Raw genomic sequence first — 16,875 nt, forward strand, 5'->3', positions numbered from 1 at the left:
TGGTCAAATGGTAACCCGCATCTGCATGTCTAATGCGAAAGCTGCACTCAAACTTGTGGAGTCTGAGAAGGCAGCTGGCATGGCCTGGAGTAGCTAGCACGGCCACCTGTGGGTTTCCTGGTCTGCACAAGGAGGCCCACAGCACTGTGGTGAGCATTGCCCGTGTCGGGTCCCACGTGGAGCCTGACCCACAAAGTAGTTCAGATTTCTGCAAAAGTGAGGTCTGTCTTCACTGCGGTTCCAAATCCTGCTGCTGTGTTTAATGCTTACTTTTCTGTCTGCCCACGGCTAGGGCTTAGCCCAGAATAAATAGTTACTGGGTGTAAGCCATGGCATCACAGAGCTCAGGCCTTCTGTCGCGGGGGAGCTAGGTTACACTGTGGGGTCACCTCAGATGGAAATGGCTCCAAATAACAGTTCTTTCTCGCTCCTTGTCTGACAAGGACAAGAGGGCTGTGCTCCGCGGTGACTGAGGCCCAGACTGATGGAGGAATCCGGCAGAGGCAGAGTTGAGGGTCAAGCACTAGCATTTAGACACTTCCACCTGGAGTGAGATGCCACTCACATTCTTTTGGCTAAAGCAAAGTCACATGTTCACAGCTAACTTCAAAGGGGCCGAAAGAAAGAAACCAGAGACAAAGGTGAACAGCGATGTCTGCTAATTAGTAGGACTAGCCTGGTCATGTCCTGTGGAGTCTGGCTTTACAAGACCTCTTACAGAAGTTGTGTCAGGTTTTAGAAACTGTAAGGTGGTGATCTGTTATACAGAAAACAGCCCTCAGTCTCTGCCCTGGCCCTGAGTGCTCCTGGAAGGAAGCACACAGCTCTCAAAGCTGGCCCTGCCTGGTGCCCCCTCACCCACCAAGAGCTCGCACATCCCCCTGGCTTTGGCTGGAAGCTGGCAGGTCATTTTCTGTAGCTCCTCTGGCAAATCTTAGCCCAGCTATTAGGGAAGGTTGGGACTGACCAGGACATGACGCAGGGAGGTGAAAGATTCTGTGGGAGGTCTAAGTGCTGGTTGCGAATGGGGATGATGGGCTTTTATTTGTGTGTGTGCTGCTTTTATGCTGCCACCCTTAAAAAGCCTGCAGTTCAAGGAAAGTCTTTCCTCTGAGTTCATTCACTTAGTGGCAGAGGCACTTCACCCCAGGAAGAGACAGGGTACCCAAGTAACCCTTATAACAACACAAAGTAACAAATCTCCTGGAAACAGAGGCTGGAAGAGGCAAAGAAACAATTTTAGTGTTTTATTACGAATAGGTTGTTTTAAAGTTCCATACTGCATTCTCAATATAAGGCAACACTGCACAGCTTTAGGTTTCATCACAGAGGATGAAAAACAGGGTTTCTGGCTTCCTTGTTAATTCTCAGCATGGTCGAACACTAAACAGAAGGCGAGGTCAAGTCATTTAGCCCTTCATCGATGGCCCGTTCATTGTTTCAAGTCTTCCAGTAGAAAATCTGTCGTCTGATCTCTTGATTGGGTAGGACTGCCAATTCTCTGCTATTCTGATGTACTTTCTTCATTCCAGAGGGCTGATAGTGCAATTCTGTAGCACTGGTGAGGGGCCTGTACCCACACAGAGCAGAGCACCGTGTGGCGGCCGTTAGGGTCACGATGCTCTGGAGTTAAAGGAAGAACATCTGAACTATGGTATCCGAGACAGGGAGGCGCCTCTATTCATTGATCTCCTCCTCATCGTCTTCAAAAGCTTCCTCGCCATCATTGGCCGTGGCTTCTTGATACTGCTGGTACTCGGACACCAGGTCGTTCATGTTGCTCTCTGCTTCTGTGAACTCCATCTCATCCATGCCCTCTCCCGTGAACCAGTGCAGGAAAGCCTTGCGCCGGAACATGGCGGAAAACTGCTCCGAGATGCGCTTGAACAGCTCCTGGATGGCCGTGCTGTTGCCGATGAAGGTGGAGGCCATCTTGAGGCCGCGCGGCGGGATGTCGCACACGGCCACCTTGACGTTGTTGGGGATCCACTCGACGAAGTAGCTGCTGTTCTTGTTCTGGATGGCCAGCATCTGCTCGTCCACCTCCTTCATGGACATGGGGCCCCGGAAGACGGTGGCCACGGTCAGGTAGCGGCCGTGGCGCGGGTCGCACGCCGCCATCATGTTCTTGGCGTCGAACATCTGCTGCGTCAGTTCGGGCACGGTGAGCGCGCGGTACTGCTGGCTGCCGCGGGCCGTGAGCGGCGCGAAGCCGGGCATGAAGAAGTGCAGGCGCGGGAAGGGCACCATGTTCACGGCCAGCTTGCGCAGGTCGGCGTTGAGCTGGCCGGGGAAGCGCAGGGACGTGGTGACGCCGCTCATGGTGGCCGACACCAGGTGGTTGAGGTCGCCGTAGGTGGGCGTGGTCAGCTTGAGTGTGCGGAAGCAGATGTCGTAGAGGGCCTCGTTGTCGATGCAGTACGTCTCGTCCGTGTTCTCCACCAGCTGGTGCACCGACAGGGTGGCGTTGTAGGGCTCCACCACCGTGTCCGACACCTTGGGCGAGGGCATGACGCTGAAGGTGTTCATGATCCTGTCGGGGTACTCCTCGCGGATCTTGCTGATGAGCAGCGTGCCCATGCCGGAGCCCGTGCCCCCGCCCAGCGAGTGCGTGAGCTGGAAGCCCTGCAGGCAGTCGCAGTGCTCGCACTCCTTCCTCACCACGTCGAGCACCGAATCCACCAGCTCGGCCCCTTCCGTGTAGTGCCCCTTCGCCCAGTTGTTGCCCGCGCCCGTTTGTCCTGGGACAAAGCACAAGAGAGTGGCACACAATTTCAGTAGGGCTGCACGGGGGATGGGGGGTGGGGGTCGGGGTGGTGATGCTGTTGTTCACACTTTTAAGACGGTCGGGGGGAAAAAACACCTCTTTCAGCCCCAAACCCAATTCCGTGGAAAGCAGCGCTGGAAACAACCTGCGTTGGTTCATTCTCTTCTGTTTCTGGCGGATACCAAAAGGCTTTACCACCAGGGCTTACCACAGGTGGAGACCATTTTACTTAAAGGCACTTTCCTTAATCCAATGTACTTGGATCGAGTTGGGAAAATGGAAATATTCCAATACAACTTTGCCAATACGGTTTCTCCATTAAATGTTTTATATATATTTTCACTGGAAAGAATTTTTAGGTTGGAGTTTAGCTTATTCGGGTTATAAAAAATACGAGCCATATACTCTGACTGGCAAGGGCAGTCCTAATTATCAGAGCAATCATCCAAACTGGACTCACTTTCTGAAAAAAAAATTATAAGACTTTTTCAATCTAAATCAATACGTTAATACTTCAAGAATTATTAGAAAAACCACTGAGAACTAAATTCTAGGGCACACTGTAGGGTAAATTATGAAAAGTAGTCAAGTCAGTGCTTGGTGCTGACCTCCTCAGGCTCATGATGAATGTGGTCCCTTTCCCCCACCTCCATGCCTGGTTTTACTCCTCTGATGGATGGTGAGAGATAATATCATCAATTTTATTTAAAAAAAATTTTTTTTTAGAGAGAACACGCAAAGTGGGGAGGGGCGGAGGGAGAGGGGAAGAGAGAATCCCAAGCAGCGTCCACGCCCAGCACGAGCCCCATATGGGGCTGGATCCCACGACTGTGCAGTCATGACCTGGGCAGAAATCAAGAGTCAGTCGCTTAACTGACTGAGCTACCGAGGCACCCCTAGAACTATTTAATAAACTATAGAAACAAGGCACTGCTGTTTCTCATTATTTTAACTGGTAACAAGGCAATGTAATATATAGCTAAAATTAAAAGTTATTTAAGAAGCAAGGAAGATTATTAAAAAGCGTTTTGTGTATTTAGTAAGCAGGTGTATTCAAATCTAGTTTTGAAAAGGATCATGTATAAAAAATTTAAAAACAAATTTGTTAGCATCCCTATCAAACTTTCCCTATGTGCCGAATTTCTGAAAAGGACCAGGATGTGCCATGGGAGCTGGCAGGTGATTGGATTGTGTCAAGTGGACACAGAAAATGAGAGGAAGAAGAGATACCGAGGCCTGTTTGTCCTTCTGCTCAGAGCTAAGCCAGCGCAGGAATCACACCGTATGGACCTCTGCCCACTTATTCCAAAGATGTTCACTTGATTTTTGTCTCTACCCAGCTGGTGGCAACAATCCACCACCACCGTCCGGAGACCAGCTTCTGTGCTCCGGGTGGGCAGGTCCATACCTGACGCCAGAGACACCAGTGGGGAGCTGAGCCGGGCAGCAGTGACACCACGTAGGCTGCCTCCCGGGAGCAGCCCAGTGCTGCGTCAGGTGAGACAAGCAGGCACTTTGGAGGCACTCACGCACTGTGGGGCGAGGGCCCTCTCACTGAGGTCTGCTGCCAGCCTCCCTGGATTCTGCAGTGCACTGTGGGCGTGGCCTTACACAAGGGCCTACTTTTGGAGGAATGAGTCTTATCGCAAATTTCCTTGAGGTTTCCACAGCTTCTATCAGTGCTAAACACTGTGGGTGTTAAGTGGACGTCTGTAAAACAAGAAAAACAACCCAAATCCTGTGATTCTTCAGTAAGTTTAAAATGTGTTGACTACCAGTGACTTGTATCACATACAGAGGGACACCCGCCTTAAATATCTAAAGAAGGCCTACAGATCAGTAAGGAAAAACTTTTAGGAAGATGGGCAAAGGACAGAAACAGTTCACAGGGAAGGAAATTCAAATAACTTAAATATCTGATGTATTCCTCACAAGGGGAATGCACATGAAAACAAGGAGATTCAGTTTCTTCCCTGTGAAGCTGAAAGCGATCAAAAAAGCTTGCTGATACTGTTGGCCAGAGTTGGGGGAAGGCCCCTCCACACTGCCAGACTGTGGAGAGGCATAACAGGGACTACCCTCTATGGAGAACAGTTTAGCATATGTATCAGAATTAGTCCCCTTAGACTCAGCAATTTTATTTCTACAAATTTGCCTGGATAGATCCACCCACACACGTGGAAAATGGCATGCAGACAAGTACTCACCAAGGAGCAGTTTGCAATAGTAAAGAAAAAAGGAAACAACCGAAATACCTTTTAACAGAGGACTTAAATCAATAATGGTATCTATGTGACAGAATACAATCAGCCATCAGCCCTAGTCCTGCGTATATTGCTAAGGAGGAAAAAAAAGAACCCCGAAGCACCAAATGGTGTATGCAGTTGGCTGTCATTGTATGCGTGTAACAGGTATGTATCTGCTGCTATAGGCACAGAGTGACCGTACAAATCCTGGAGTGCTGCCTCTGGGAAGGAGCCTGGGTGGGCACCAGCTCGGGGTCGGAATGAGACCACGTTTTCACTGTGCGCCCTTTTGCTCCCTTTGAGTCCTGGGCCAAGCAGATGTTTTACCTAGCTAGCAAAATGAATATTTTAGACTTTATTAGAACATTTAAAGTTGCATTTAGGAAATAAATTGAAGAAATACACAGCGAACCAGTAACTGTGGTTGTCTCTGAAGGATGGGATAATAGGAGAGTGAACTTTCCACATTCATATTGCTTATAAAAATTTAACGAAACAAACATGTCTCTTATGATAATCAAGAGAAAATTGGGGCGCCTGGGTGGCTCAGTCGGTTGAGCGTCCGACTTCGGCTCAGGTCATGATCTCATGGTTTGTGAGTTCGAGCCCCGCGTTGGGCTCTGTGCTGACAGCTCAGAGCCTGGAGCCTGCTTCGGATTCTGTGTCTCCCTCTCTCTCTTCCCCTCCCCTGCTCATGCTCTGTCTCTCTCTGTCTCAAAAATAAAAAAATTAAAAAATTAAAAAAAGAGAAAATTAAAATATGAAAATGTGCCTTTACGGGGAGTTTTAAAAACTGCAGTAAGTGGGGGGATTACTACATGAGGACACCCATGCAGCAGAAAGGCACGGTGACAGTCACAGGGAGTGTCCCCGTTATGTTAATGAACTCCTCAAAAAGCTGCAAAATGGTATGAGTAGCATGATCCCATTTTCTGAAAACCAAATCAACTGCCTGTGTGTGTGTGTGCGCATGTGCATGTGTGTGTGCATGTGTATGTGGGAAAAGGTCAAGTGGGACACATCTGCACCGTGTACAGCACTAGTTAGCCCCGGGAATAAAATCTCAGGGTCACCGGCACTAGGGATGAGGGGGATCCAGTTTTACCCTACACCCCTGTGTATTTGAAAAAAAAAATTTTTTTAACATTTATTTATTTTTGAGACAGAGACAGAGTATGAGCAGGGGAGGGTCAGAGAGAGAGGGAGACACAGAATCTGAAACGGGCTCCAGGCTCTGAGCTGTCAGCACAGAGCCCGATGTGGGGCTCGAACTCACGGACCGTGAGATCATGACCTAAGCCGAAGTCGGCCACTTAACCGACTGAGCCACCCAGGTGCCCCGACCCCTGTGTATTTGAAGAGAAAACTGTGCAGTTTTAACTTTGTGTCGAAAACATGAAACACATTTCAATATTAAGTAGCAATATGTCCAGGAAGGCAGGACTGCCCATCAGAAGGAGGCACAGGTGGCCCCTTGCTCATCTGTCTCGGTCCCACCTCATAAGGGAGATCAGCCACTCACTCCTGTTGCCTTTGCCCTGTCTGGCTGGCCACAGGTACCAAGATGACAGGCATGGCAGCACCATGTTCCATGTGGCACATGGGCACGGGGCAAGCCCCTCCATGCTTGCAGCTCATCCCAAGAGCACCGGCCACCTCAGCCATCCTGGTGGCCACTTCCTCGTCCAGGAAGCAACTGCGTTCTCTCTTACAAACACAGATTGTTTGTTTTCCTGCCCAGCTGGCTCAAAAATGGTCGTTGCCTTCCTGTGCCCCCACTAACTGCTGTCCACCTTTCCCCACCCAAGCTAGCAGGCAGCAGTCCGGCCAGACGCACCAGAGGAACCAGGAAGAACAAGGGCGGGGACCCATGCTCGTCCATGGAGCTCAGTCTAGGACTGGCGCACCTTCACGAAGGAAAGAACATGAGTGCAACTGTCAAATTGCTGGAGATGATTTCATTAAAACAGAGTAGAAACCAGCAATCAGCAGCAGGTAGGTGGCTGCAGGCAGACGGGCAATCATAGCAAGTCAAGCTCCCTGAACTTGACTCCTCGTCCAGCTCACACAGCTCACTTGGCTTCCTCAGTATTTACAGCATGATTAGCCACAAGGTTTTCTCTGCTCTTGACAAAAAAGAAACTAGTGACTTCTGAAAATATTTTGCCACTGTCTCGTAGCAACAGATGTTCCCAGTTAAATATTTGGGGGTCATGAGTTGAACATGTTCTGTAATGAGATGTTGTGACATTAATCGGTGGCTCGGGACCGTAGGACACAAGGCTACAGGCGGGTGGCAACAGGTCCCCAGGGCTTTCTGAGTCTATCCTCTGGTTTACCTCCTGCTCACACTGGGTGAGGGATCAAGTGCTCCCTGAAGCCCTCTAACCCCGAATCTGGAAGGGAAAGTTACATGTGCAGAAAGAGGCTTTCTGTTACTCCATTTTCTCCCACAAAACTCTCTCTCACTGTCCCTGGGCATGACCACTAATACGACCAGTGATTCATTAAGAAAAAGGGTTTGTTTTTGTCAAGTATATTCATGTGCAAAACTTAAATGCAGATAACTTTCACTTTCAAAGTTATATATTACTTCAAGTCTGTTTTTTTAAAACCACCCCAAAATAAATAGAAATTAAAAAAACAACAACACTTCATCTATACCTAGAAATGGAATGACACTGGTTTACTGTAATTTGCCAGCTCTGAAAAAATGAGCTCTAACGCTAATGGGGGATGAGCCATTTCCCAAAGACAATTTTACCTCTTTTATTAACTGGAGGGTGACTTAAAAACAACTATTTTGCCAAACAGCATAATGTGTTTATACGTTGGGGACACTTCTCCATTCCTCATAACGAGTGTGCCATTTTAACAAAATAAGAACATTCATTTAAAAAACTCACAATTCTGAAGTAAAAATAGTGTCAGGCTCCAGGCTCTGAGCTGTCAGCACAGAGCCTGACGCGGAGCTCGAACTCACAGACTGCGAGATCATGACCTGAGCGGAAGTCGGATGCTTAACCGACTAAGGCACCCAGGCGCCCCTCTTCCTTATGATTTTCTTAATAACATTTTCTTTTCTCTAGCTTACTTTATTGTAAAAATACACTACAGAATACACACAACTTACAAAATATGTGTTAATCGACTGCTTATATAGTCGCTAAGACTTCCAGTCAACCGTAGTTAAGTTTGGGGAGAGTCAAAAATTGTAAGTAAACTTTTGACGTGCAGGGGGTCAGCACCCCTTAACCTCTGCATTTTTCAAGGGTCAACTATATACTTTTCTTGATGAATTCTATTAATTTTGTTTGGTAACACTTACTGAGACTGAGGCAGATTCAGCCAACTGTAATTCAGGTTTGAGAAACCTTAGCTATCCTCCTGAATATATTACATATTCCACATCTTCTTTACACACACACACACACACACACACACACACACACACCCCTTGCCATTTGCAATGACGTGGTTGGAACTAGAATGTATCATGCTAAGCGAGGTAAGTCAATCAGAGAAAGACACCATATGATTTCACTCATATGTGGAATTTAAGAAAAAAACAGATGAACATATGGGAAGGGAGTAAGAGAAGAGAGGGAAACAAGCCACAAGAGACTCTTAACAATAGAGAATAAACTGTGGATTGATAGAGGGAGGGGTGGAGGATGGGCTAGATGGGTGATGGGTACTAAGGAGGCACTTGTGATGAGCACTGGGTATTGTAGGTAAGTGATGAATCACTGAATTCCACTCCTGGAACCAATATTGCACAGGATGTTAACTAAAATGTAAATAATAAAAAAAAAAAGACAACTTAGCTATCCTCTCAGATTCTTACCAGAAATTAATTGAAACTTTAAGGGAAGAAACCGAGCAGAATTCTCTGTGGAGGTGTAGTTCTGTGCAGGTGGCAGGCACAGGCTATTGCTTCCCTCAGATTCTTACAGAGACCCAGATGCTTGGGGGCCCTTCATTCCATAGACTGTTAAACTGAAGGAGCCCAGAGAAGGGGACTGATGGCAGCAGAGGTGGCAGAGCCGAAATTAGCCGCCAAGTTTCCTTGTCCCCATTCAGCGCTCTCTCTCTTTGGGTAATTTCACTCAAAGGGCTTACAAAGAGTCTACATCTGCTAAAAATCTAGACCCACTTACTAAGAGAAAGTGAAAGACGGCACTGATCTGTATTAAGCAAACAGGGGGGAGTCATCCTTATGCTCGAGTCATCTCGAGCATACAGAATATTGTTCTCCAAGCCAAGTCTATTTATCACAAGGCCCCGAGGGAGCAGTCCACTGAACTGACAGAGACTGACACCAGCTGGTGGTAAGGGCAAGGGGGTGGGGGTGGGCAAAGGGGTTCAGCTCTTCTAGAAACGAACATGCATCGTCCATGGATGCATGAGCAAGCATTTCTGTAGGACAAATTCCTTGAACTGAAACTGTTGAATCAAAATTCTTGATTTGCTGAATCCATTAAGCTGTTCTCTGACAATGCTTGAAACTGTCATTTCCCCCAAACACCTTCACCAACACTAGCTGTTAGATTTTAAACTATTAGCCAGTCTGTTGGGAGAAAAATATCTTGTTTTAATGACTCCTCCTCATTCTCAATTACTGGTAAATTTTGTCCCTAGGTATAACTTTTGTTATCCTAGTGTGAAGAGGGTATTTTCCCATTATATTTTACAGTTGATTATTGCCTTTAAGGAGATCAATTTGTCCCAGTTTGCCTGGAACTTCACCAGTTTCAACACTGGAAAGTGTAGTGTCCTGGGAAACCTCCCAGTCCCAGGCAAATCAGGACAGTTGGTCACTCATAGCAATAATGTCTGAGTCTTTTCATCTTGTGTCTGGTTGCCTTACGGAGGTCTTATAAATGCTAATCACTGTTCATTGGACAGCCTATCTGGAAAATCCAAGAGGATCATTCCACCTTCAAATAACAATTTTGTCTTTTCCTTTAAATGGTTTGTATCTCTTTTCTTTCTCTGGTCTTTATGCACTGGCTAGAACCTTCGAAACATGGAATATAGAAGAGACAGTGGACATCTTTTTCTCATACCTGACTTTGCTGGGAATACTTCTAATGTTTCACCAGTGAGTATGACATAGTTATGTATTTTGGTAGATAATTCTTTTTTCTTTAATGTTTCTTTATTTTTGACAGAGAGCATGTGGGGAGGGGCAGAGAGACAGGGAGGAGGAGGAGCCAAAGCAGGCTCTACGCAGACAGTAGAGAGCTTAATGTGGGGCTCAAACCCACAAACCACAAGATCATGACCTGAGCTGAAGTCAGACGTTTAACTGACTGAGCCACCCAGGTGCCCCTTAGTAGGTAATTCTTAAATTCTATTTCCAGCTTGTGCAGAAGTGTTTTTGTCTTATACAAGTCAGGAACACATACTGAGTTTTATCAAATATTTTTGGGCACCTATTAAGGTGTTGTTTCTCTTAATCTATTAGCTGACTTCTCAATGTTGAACCATCCTTGCATTCCTAGGATGTTGATCATATGTATCAAGCACTTTGCATGAGAATACTCTAGATACATAGGGTTTAAATGACAAAGGATTATCTGTTACCCTCAGTGAAACTATCTCTATCCCTTCCAGAGAAGGGGTTGAAAAGTAGATCTTTGACACATTTAATTTCTATACCATAGTAACTTTAAGCCACAGATCAGCCTTAGGAGTCTCTCATTTGCTTGTAAGACACTTTGCCTTTTACAGGCACTGAAATTGCGTTTGTTGATTGAGGTATATCGGTTGATAAGTAGTATTGTTCCCTCCAGGCATATTTCTTACTCTGTTACATTGGTAATTTTTGAGAAAAGAACATAAGTGAAGTGAATGTGTGGTATCTAACATTAAAATACAATTGTCAAGTGGAAGACTTTCACATCTACCACCATCTTGTAGCCTCTACCTTGGCTCTTAAGATAGAAATGGCTATGTATGGCCACATGTTTACACAGTGTCTTTCCATTTTCTCTCTTCGTTCCCCCAATTTGGTAGAGTATCTCTACTAAGTCCTGAGCACTGCTATCCAATAGAGCTTTCTACAATGAAGGAACTGTTCCATATATCCAATATGGCAGCCACTGGCTATATGTAATTATTGAGCACTTGAAACATAGCTAGTACAATGGAGGAAGTGAACTGATTTTATTTAATTTTTTATTAACTTTAATTTAAATAGCCACATGTGGCTAGTGGCTACCACATTGGGCAGCAGGGTCCAGAAGAGTCTCTGCTTAGGGTCAATTATGGTCCAACTCTTGAAGAAGTTATTATCGGAAGCTTTCCCTGTCTCATTGGTTGTGTATGTTGTCAGGGTGACAGGGAAGTAGATGATACCCAAAGGATTCGTAAACTCTGTGAACGTTCATCTTGCTGAGTCACCTTTACAACAGGTGCAGAGTGATTCTGCTACAAAGGAGCGGAATAAAATCTTTCAAGATTCTGTCTCTTCTTGAATATTTTGAAAATTCGCCCTTTGATTATTTTGTCAAGTAACCTGGACTCTAAACACCATGGCTACAGGGTGATGGAGGCTGGTAGCACTTAACAGTACCATTTCACTTAATGTTATATAATTTTATTTAGGAGTGTGTAGAGGGACAGGTGCTTTCTCTTATCATGTTTTAGGTGGAAGAAGGAGGGAAGGATTTGCCCAATTCTGACAAAGCAAAATTCACATGGTGCCAGCCTTTAGAAAGAAAGCAAAATAATTGTCTATAGGAAATGGAAGAAAAATATAGGTCTAAAAACACTGAAGTTAAAAAATGAGTAACACACCAAAACAAATTATCACTGTCATATTATGATAGCAATTTATAAGTGGAAGAAAGAAGTTAATGTCTAAATAATTTGTTAAATCAGTAACTATTGGCTGGGGCACATGGGTGGCTCAGTTGGCTAAGTGACCGAGTCTTGTTCTGCTCAGGTCATAATCTCATGGTTCATGGGTTGGAGCCCCATGTCGGGTTTTGCACTGACAGTGTGGAGCCTGCTTGGGATTCTCTCTCTCCCTCTCTCTCTCTCTCTCTGCCTTTCCCCTGCCCCTCTCAAAATAAATAAATAAACTTAAAAATAAAAGAACTATCAATATAAGCATTTCATTTAGAGACACAGACATTACTTTCCTAAAGAAAATAGAAGAATTAAAAGGGGCACCCTATGATGACACTAGGGACTGTTGATTTCCATTCTAAGCTTTTCTTTGCCACATGATGCTTTTAATCTTGCACATAAATTAGTTTGGTGTTAAAAAAAAAAAGAAAGAAAAAAAAGAGAAGCAGAAGCAAGCAGGAAAGATGGAACCCACCGAAGATGAAGTTGTCAGGCCTGAAGAGCTGCCCAAAAGGCCCGGACCGCACACTGTCCATGGTGCCCGGCTCCAAGTCCACCAGGGCAGCCCTGGGCACGTATTTTTGAGCTGGAAGAGAACAAAGCCCACCCACAAGGGTTACTTTCTGGTTTCCAGAGTGATGGGCTTCCCTGTAGCAAGTCCCCCCAGCACAGCTGCCTGGGTGCTACAAAACAGGGTTTCTTTAGAGACAGACTCGGCTTTCTTCAAATCACAGAATCTTAGCACTGGGAAGGGCCTTGGACAACACATTCCCACCTTAAATTGTTCAGATGAGGGAACCGGCCCAAGCGTGAATGGGCAGAGCAAGGAAGTTCCGGGAATAAGCAGGATGAGAAATCCGGTCTCCTGACTTCCTGCCTTCTGTATTTCCACTTCACCCTGACACCTCTTTCCTGCTGGGTGGTTTTACTTTTTTAGCTCCATGGAAATAAACTGTATCTGTTGCAGCAAACTGCTGTGTTGCTGTGACATTCTTTCCACTTTTCGGCACGTCCCTCATATGTACACACTAATGGATCCAAGCTATAGTCTGAGCACCTTGTTGCAGGTGCCAGCCTACAGGCTGTTTCTGGAAGACACTCTAATGAATGAGATTTGCTGTGCAGCCCTATTGTTAGCAAGCACATTTTCATGCCTCTTGGGCAGGAAATTGTTCCCTAGTGAGGATGGGGTTAATATGATTGCCCATAGGCTCTGCTCTACAACTCCAGTCCTATTAATGCACACACCCCACTGAAGCAAGGATATAAACAAAGTGGACCTAAGGGTTAACGGGAAATGCAATGTATCACTGGATTTTTTAGTGCTATCTGGAAATTTCATATTCTATGTCCTGCTGATCCAGACCTTTTCTTACAGCTGCTGAGTGAATAAAACCCAGTGCTTTATGTATACTGCTCTTCCCAGCTCTTGTGTGGACAAATAGCAAATGACTCCAAAAACCAGAGTAATTATTTCTGGGGCTATGTGTCACGTATATGGAAGTGCAGCATCTGTCATTTTCTGAGTGTTTTTTCAACATCTTCATTTTTTGTTGTTTTGGGAAGGGCACAATTCCACCTTTATAATAAAATTGTTACAGAAATAGTGCATACATGTAGCCACAATATATATGTAGATCTCCAGGGCAAGGGTGAGATGATTCCCAACCCTGGATAAAGGACAGCCTGCGGTTTTTACCCAACTTCAGCAACTACCCGGAACTTCAGCTTCCAGGGAGCATTAAGAGTTTTGGGAGGTTGGTAAAGGGGCAGAGGAGACATTTAACGGAGCGCTTTTCAAATTTTTAGCCAAGAATCTCCATTAAGAGATACATTTTAAACTGAAGAAAAAAGCAAAACAGAAAGTCGGACAAGACCCAGTAAGTGATTTCACAACACCAGCTAACGGGTTGTCTGGTTCAAGAGTTCAGAGCCGCGTGATAGGCCAAATTCGGCTTTTTGAAATAAACTGACGGCGGATTTCCCGCCCCATAGGGAGTGAGGAAGGAACCGGGCATCCTGCTATATCCCGGGAAATTTTCCGAGAGCAAACTACCCTTGCGCGGAGGGCGGCATCCAGAGAGCCAGTCTGGGATCGGGCGGAGAAGACGCGAAATGGCCGGGGTCCTAGAGGAGGAAGGCCGAGTCAGGGAGACGGATGGCCAAGGTCCAAGAGGGGGGTGGCCGAGGGTCCGGGCAGAGATGGCTAGGATCCTGGGCGGGGGCCGGGGGGATGGTCAGGATCGGAGGGGCAAATGGCCGGGGGACGGCCGGGGTCCGGGCAGGGGACGGCCGAAGTCTGGGAGGGGAATGCCGGGGCCCGGGCGGGGACGGCCGAGGTCCGGGAAGGGGACGGCCGGGGTCTAGGCAGGGGACGGCCAGGGTCCGGGCGGGGACCACCGGGTCCGAAGGGGAAGGGCGGGGTCCCGGCCGCGCCGCGCTACTCACAGGATGACTCATTGTAGTAGACGTTGATTCTCTCCAGTTGTAGCGCCGAGTCACCCACGTAGCCTCCGGCCGGGTCGATACCGTGTTCATCGCTGATCACTTCCCAAAACTTGGGAAGGGCGAGGCAGGGGGACAGACGGTCAGAACCCGCAGCCTAGGGCGCCCTCCCCCGCAGCTCACTCCAGGGCTGGCCGGGCGGGGCAGGGCGCGCGGGGCCCGGCTGCCGAATTCCAGGCGCGCCAGAGCCGCGGGCGGCCGCTCCCAGCTAGAGCGGGGATGGGGTGAGGGGCAGGGGGTCCCCGGCTGTGACGCCCCCTCCTCGGCCGCGCCACTCCTCGAGCACTTCCCGGGTGCCGCGCAGGGCAGGGTTGGACTCGAGGACCGAGGGGCACGGAGGGTGCGCACCGGAGCGCCGGCACCGGGGGGTCGAGCCCCGACACCCTAGGCCTGCCAGCTGCCCACCCGCAGGGAAGCCCAGTGCCCGGCCCACCTTGGTGCCAATCTGGTTCCCGCACTGGCCCGCCTGGATGTGCACGATCTCCCTCATGGCGGGCGCCGGCTCTGCGCTCGGGGCACTCGCTGTTCGGACCGCGGCGGAGACTGCGGGCCCGCGGCGCGCTCCCCGGGACTCGACCCTCCTCTCACTCTCCACCCCCCACCCGGGCCTCCCGGACCAATAGCTGCGGGCCTCGCCCTCCCCGGCCGCGCCCCCTCCGCCCCCGCGGTCCCCGCGCAACTCCGGCTCCCCAGCTCCTCGCGCGCCCCCACCCCCGGCCTCGCCCTCTGGGGCCGCGCCTCCTCCGGTCCTGGCGGGCCTGGCGCCTCCCTCCTCTCCGCCGGGCTCCCGCTCCTCGTCCCCCAGGCCTACCTCCCCCTGCACCCCGTCGCCGGTGCCCCACCGAGGCTCGCCTCCCTCTGGGCCCTCTTCCTGGGGCCGCCTCGACGCCGCGCAGTCCTAGGAGAGAAAACAGAAAGGGGAGCCGAGGGACCCCTTGCTGGGGAAGCCTGGCCTGGCCGGGAAATGCGCCGGTCCCTGGGGCGCCCACCGAAGCGGGTTTGGGAACCGAGATAGGATGAGACGGTGGAGACTTTAAAAGTGGGGAGGCGGGCGGGAAGGACAGGGCTCCGGCCCCTCCGTGTCCCACTTTGCTGCCTTCCCCCCCCCCCCCGCCCCCCGCTTGCCCTTCCCGAAGGGAGGCTGTTCCCGCTGAGCCGCAGAGGGCGGACGGGATCCCACCCAGAGTCGCTCGGGAGGAGGGGGGCGGGTTCCAGGGCCGCGCGGACCTGGCGGGGCCGGCCCGGGGCGCTCTGCAGCTGCGGGTGCGCTAGGTCCCCGCCGGCTCCCCTCCCGCGCCGCGGGGTTAAACCCTGCCGGGAGAAGTGCTTTGGGACATGAAAGTGGAGTTTTTCAGTGTGACTGTGACACTCGTCCCCCGCACCCCCTACACACACACATCTAACCGCGGGCTTTTGTTCTTATGTCCTCGATTTCCCGCCTCCCCGTCTGGAAATACAGATATCATTCCATTTCGACAACTCTGAATCATTTGTAGTGGGATTTAAAGTGAATACCTGGCTCCATCTGACAATGAATACACACACGCGCGCGCGCACACACACACACACACACACACATGCACACACACGCACCCCACACAGTCGTCTAGGAAGCCTCTCCACTGGGAATCAGCGATGAAAAGCTCTTTGGCCCCAGGAGAGTGTAGAGGGCCAGGTTCTACCCCTGCCGGCTCCGTAGCCTTCTCTATTCCTGGGTGCCATGGACTGCCTTCTGCTGTTGGGACGGAGGTGTGTCTTTGCGGATGTTCTTTGAGTAAACGCAGCTCTGGAGGAGTGAGGACGTTAGAAGGAATGTTTAATCATACAGGTCTCTCTTCTCCATCCTCAAGGGGCCACCAGAAGGCAGGCAGATTTCCAACCAAATGAACCAAGCCCTCTCTGGGGACTAGGAGACAACTCTCTATGCAAGGCATGGCTCCATATTTCTTTCATAACCTGGTGCAGCCCTGACCTGTCTTTGAACTCTGCTCCTCCTGCTTCCCAGTGTTTGCTGGACAGCCCCCACCCTGGGCACCTGTTTCCTTCACACCCTCCAGCAGGTAACAGTCCCCACTTGTTAGGGGCTGCCATCCGGGTTCTCTAGGCTCTGGCCCCTAGCCTCCTTGCTCAACTGCCTGGTTCTTCCCCTCCCCCCAGTGTCTGCCCCACCCAGCCTGGGCCCCTCTGCTGCATGCTCACCACCTACACCCACACCTAGAACTCTCTCCAGTCCGTTCCTATGGACAGTTCCAGCTGGCAGGGCTCACTCACTCCTGTGCCCGGGCAGCAGATACTCAGCATATTCCCTTGGGGAATCAAGGTTACTTCTGGGCGTGAATTAGGCGCTTGGGGTGCTATCCTTCCTCTTCCAGGCGGTCTTGTGTGGTAGAAAGGAGTGACTACCGGCGTGAGTCAGGTTGACTCGGATTTCAATTCCGGTTCCGTTTCCAATTAGCTTTGTGTTCACTCAAATTCTCTGGGCTTCAGTTTATTCATGTG

The 16,875-nt window shown here is 49.2% G+C and overlaps 1 protein-coding gene across 2 annotated transcripts; it reads right to left on the reverse strand.

Annotated features, from left to right (window-relative positions):
- Positions 1 to 1,232: 1,232 nt before the first annotated feature.
- Positions 1,233 to 14,952, reverse strand: TUBB6 (tubulin beta 6 class V). 2 transcript variants are annotated; one of them, XM_042910013.1, is made up of 4 exons: positions 14,810 to 14,952; positions 14,320 to 14,428; positions 12,347 to 12,457; positions 1,233 to 2,741 (listed from the first exon to the last, which is right to left on the reverse strand). In XM_042910013.1, exons 1-4 carry the CDS (start codon positions 14,864 to 14,866, stop codon positions 1,678 to 1,680), a joined length of 1,341 nt encoding a protein of 446 aa, XP_042765947.1. In that variant the 5' UTR covers positions 14,867 to 14,952; the 3' UTR covers positions 1,233 to 1,677. The 2 variants fall into 2 exon arrangements, with proteins under 2 accessions (XP_042765947.1, XP_042765948.1); XM_042910014.1 differs by lacking the exon at positions 14,810 to 14,952 and adding an exon at positions 13,928 to 13,998 and having other exon boundaries at positions 14,320 to 14,401.
- Between the last annotated feature and the right edge of the window lie 1,923 nt (positions 14,953 to 16,875).

This window comes from Panthera leo, chromosome D3 (assembly GCF_018350215.1).
Source record: "Panthera leo isolate Ple1 chromosome D3, P.leo_Ple1_pat1.1, whole genome shotgun sequence".
In the NCBI taxonomy this organism is placed as follows: domain Eukaryota; kingdom Metazoa; phylum Chordata; class Mammalia; order Carnivora; family Felidae; genus Panthera; species Panthera leo.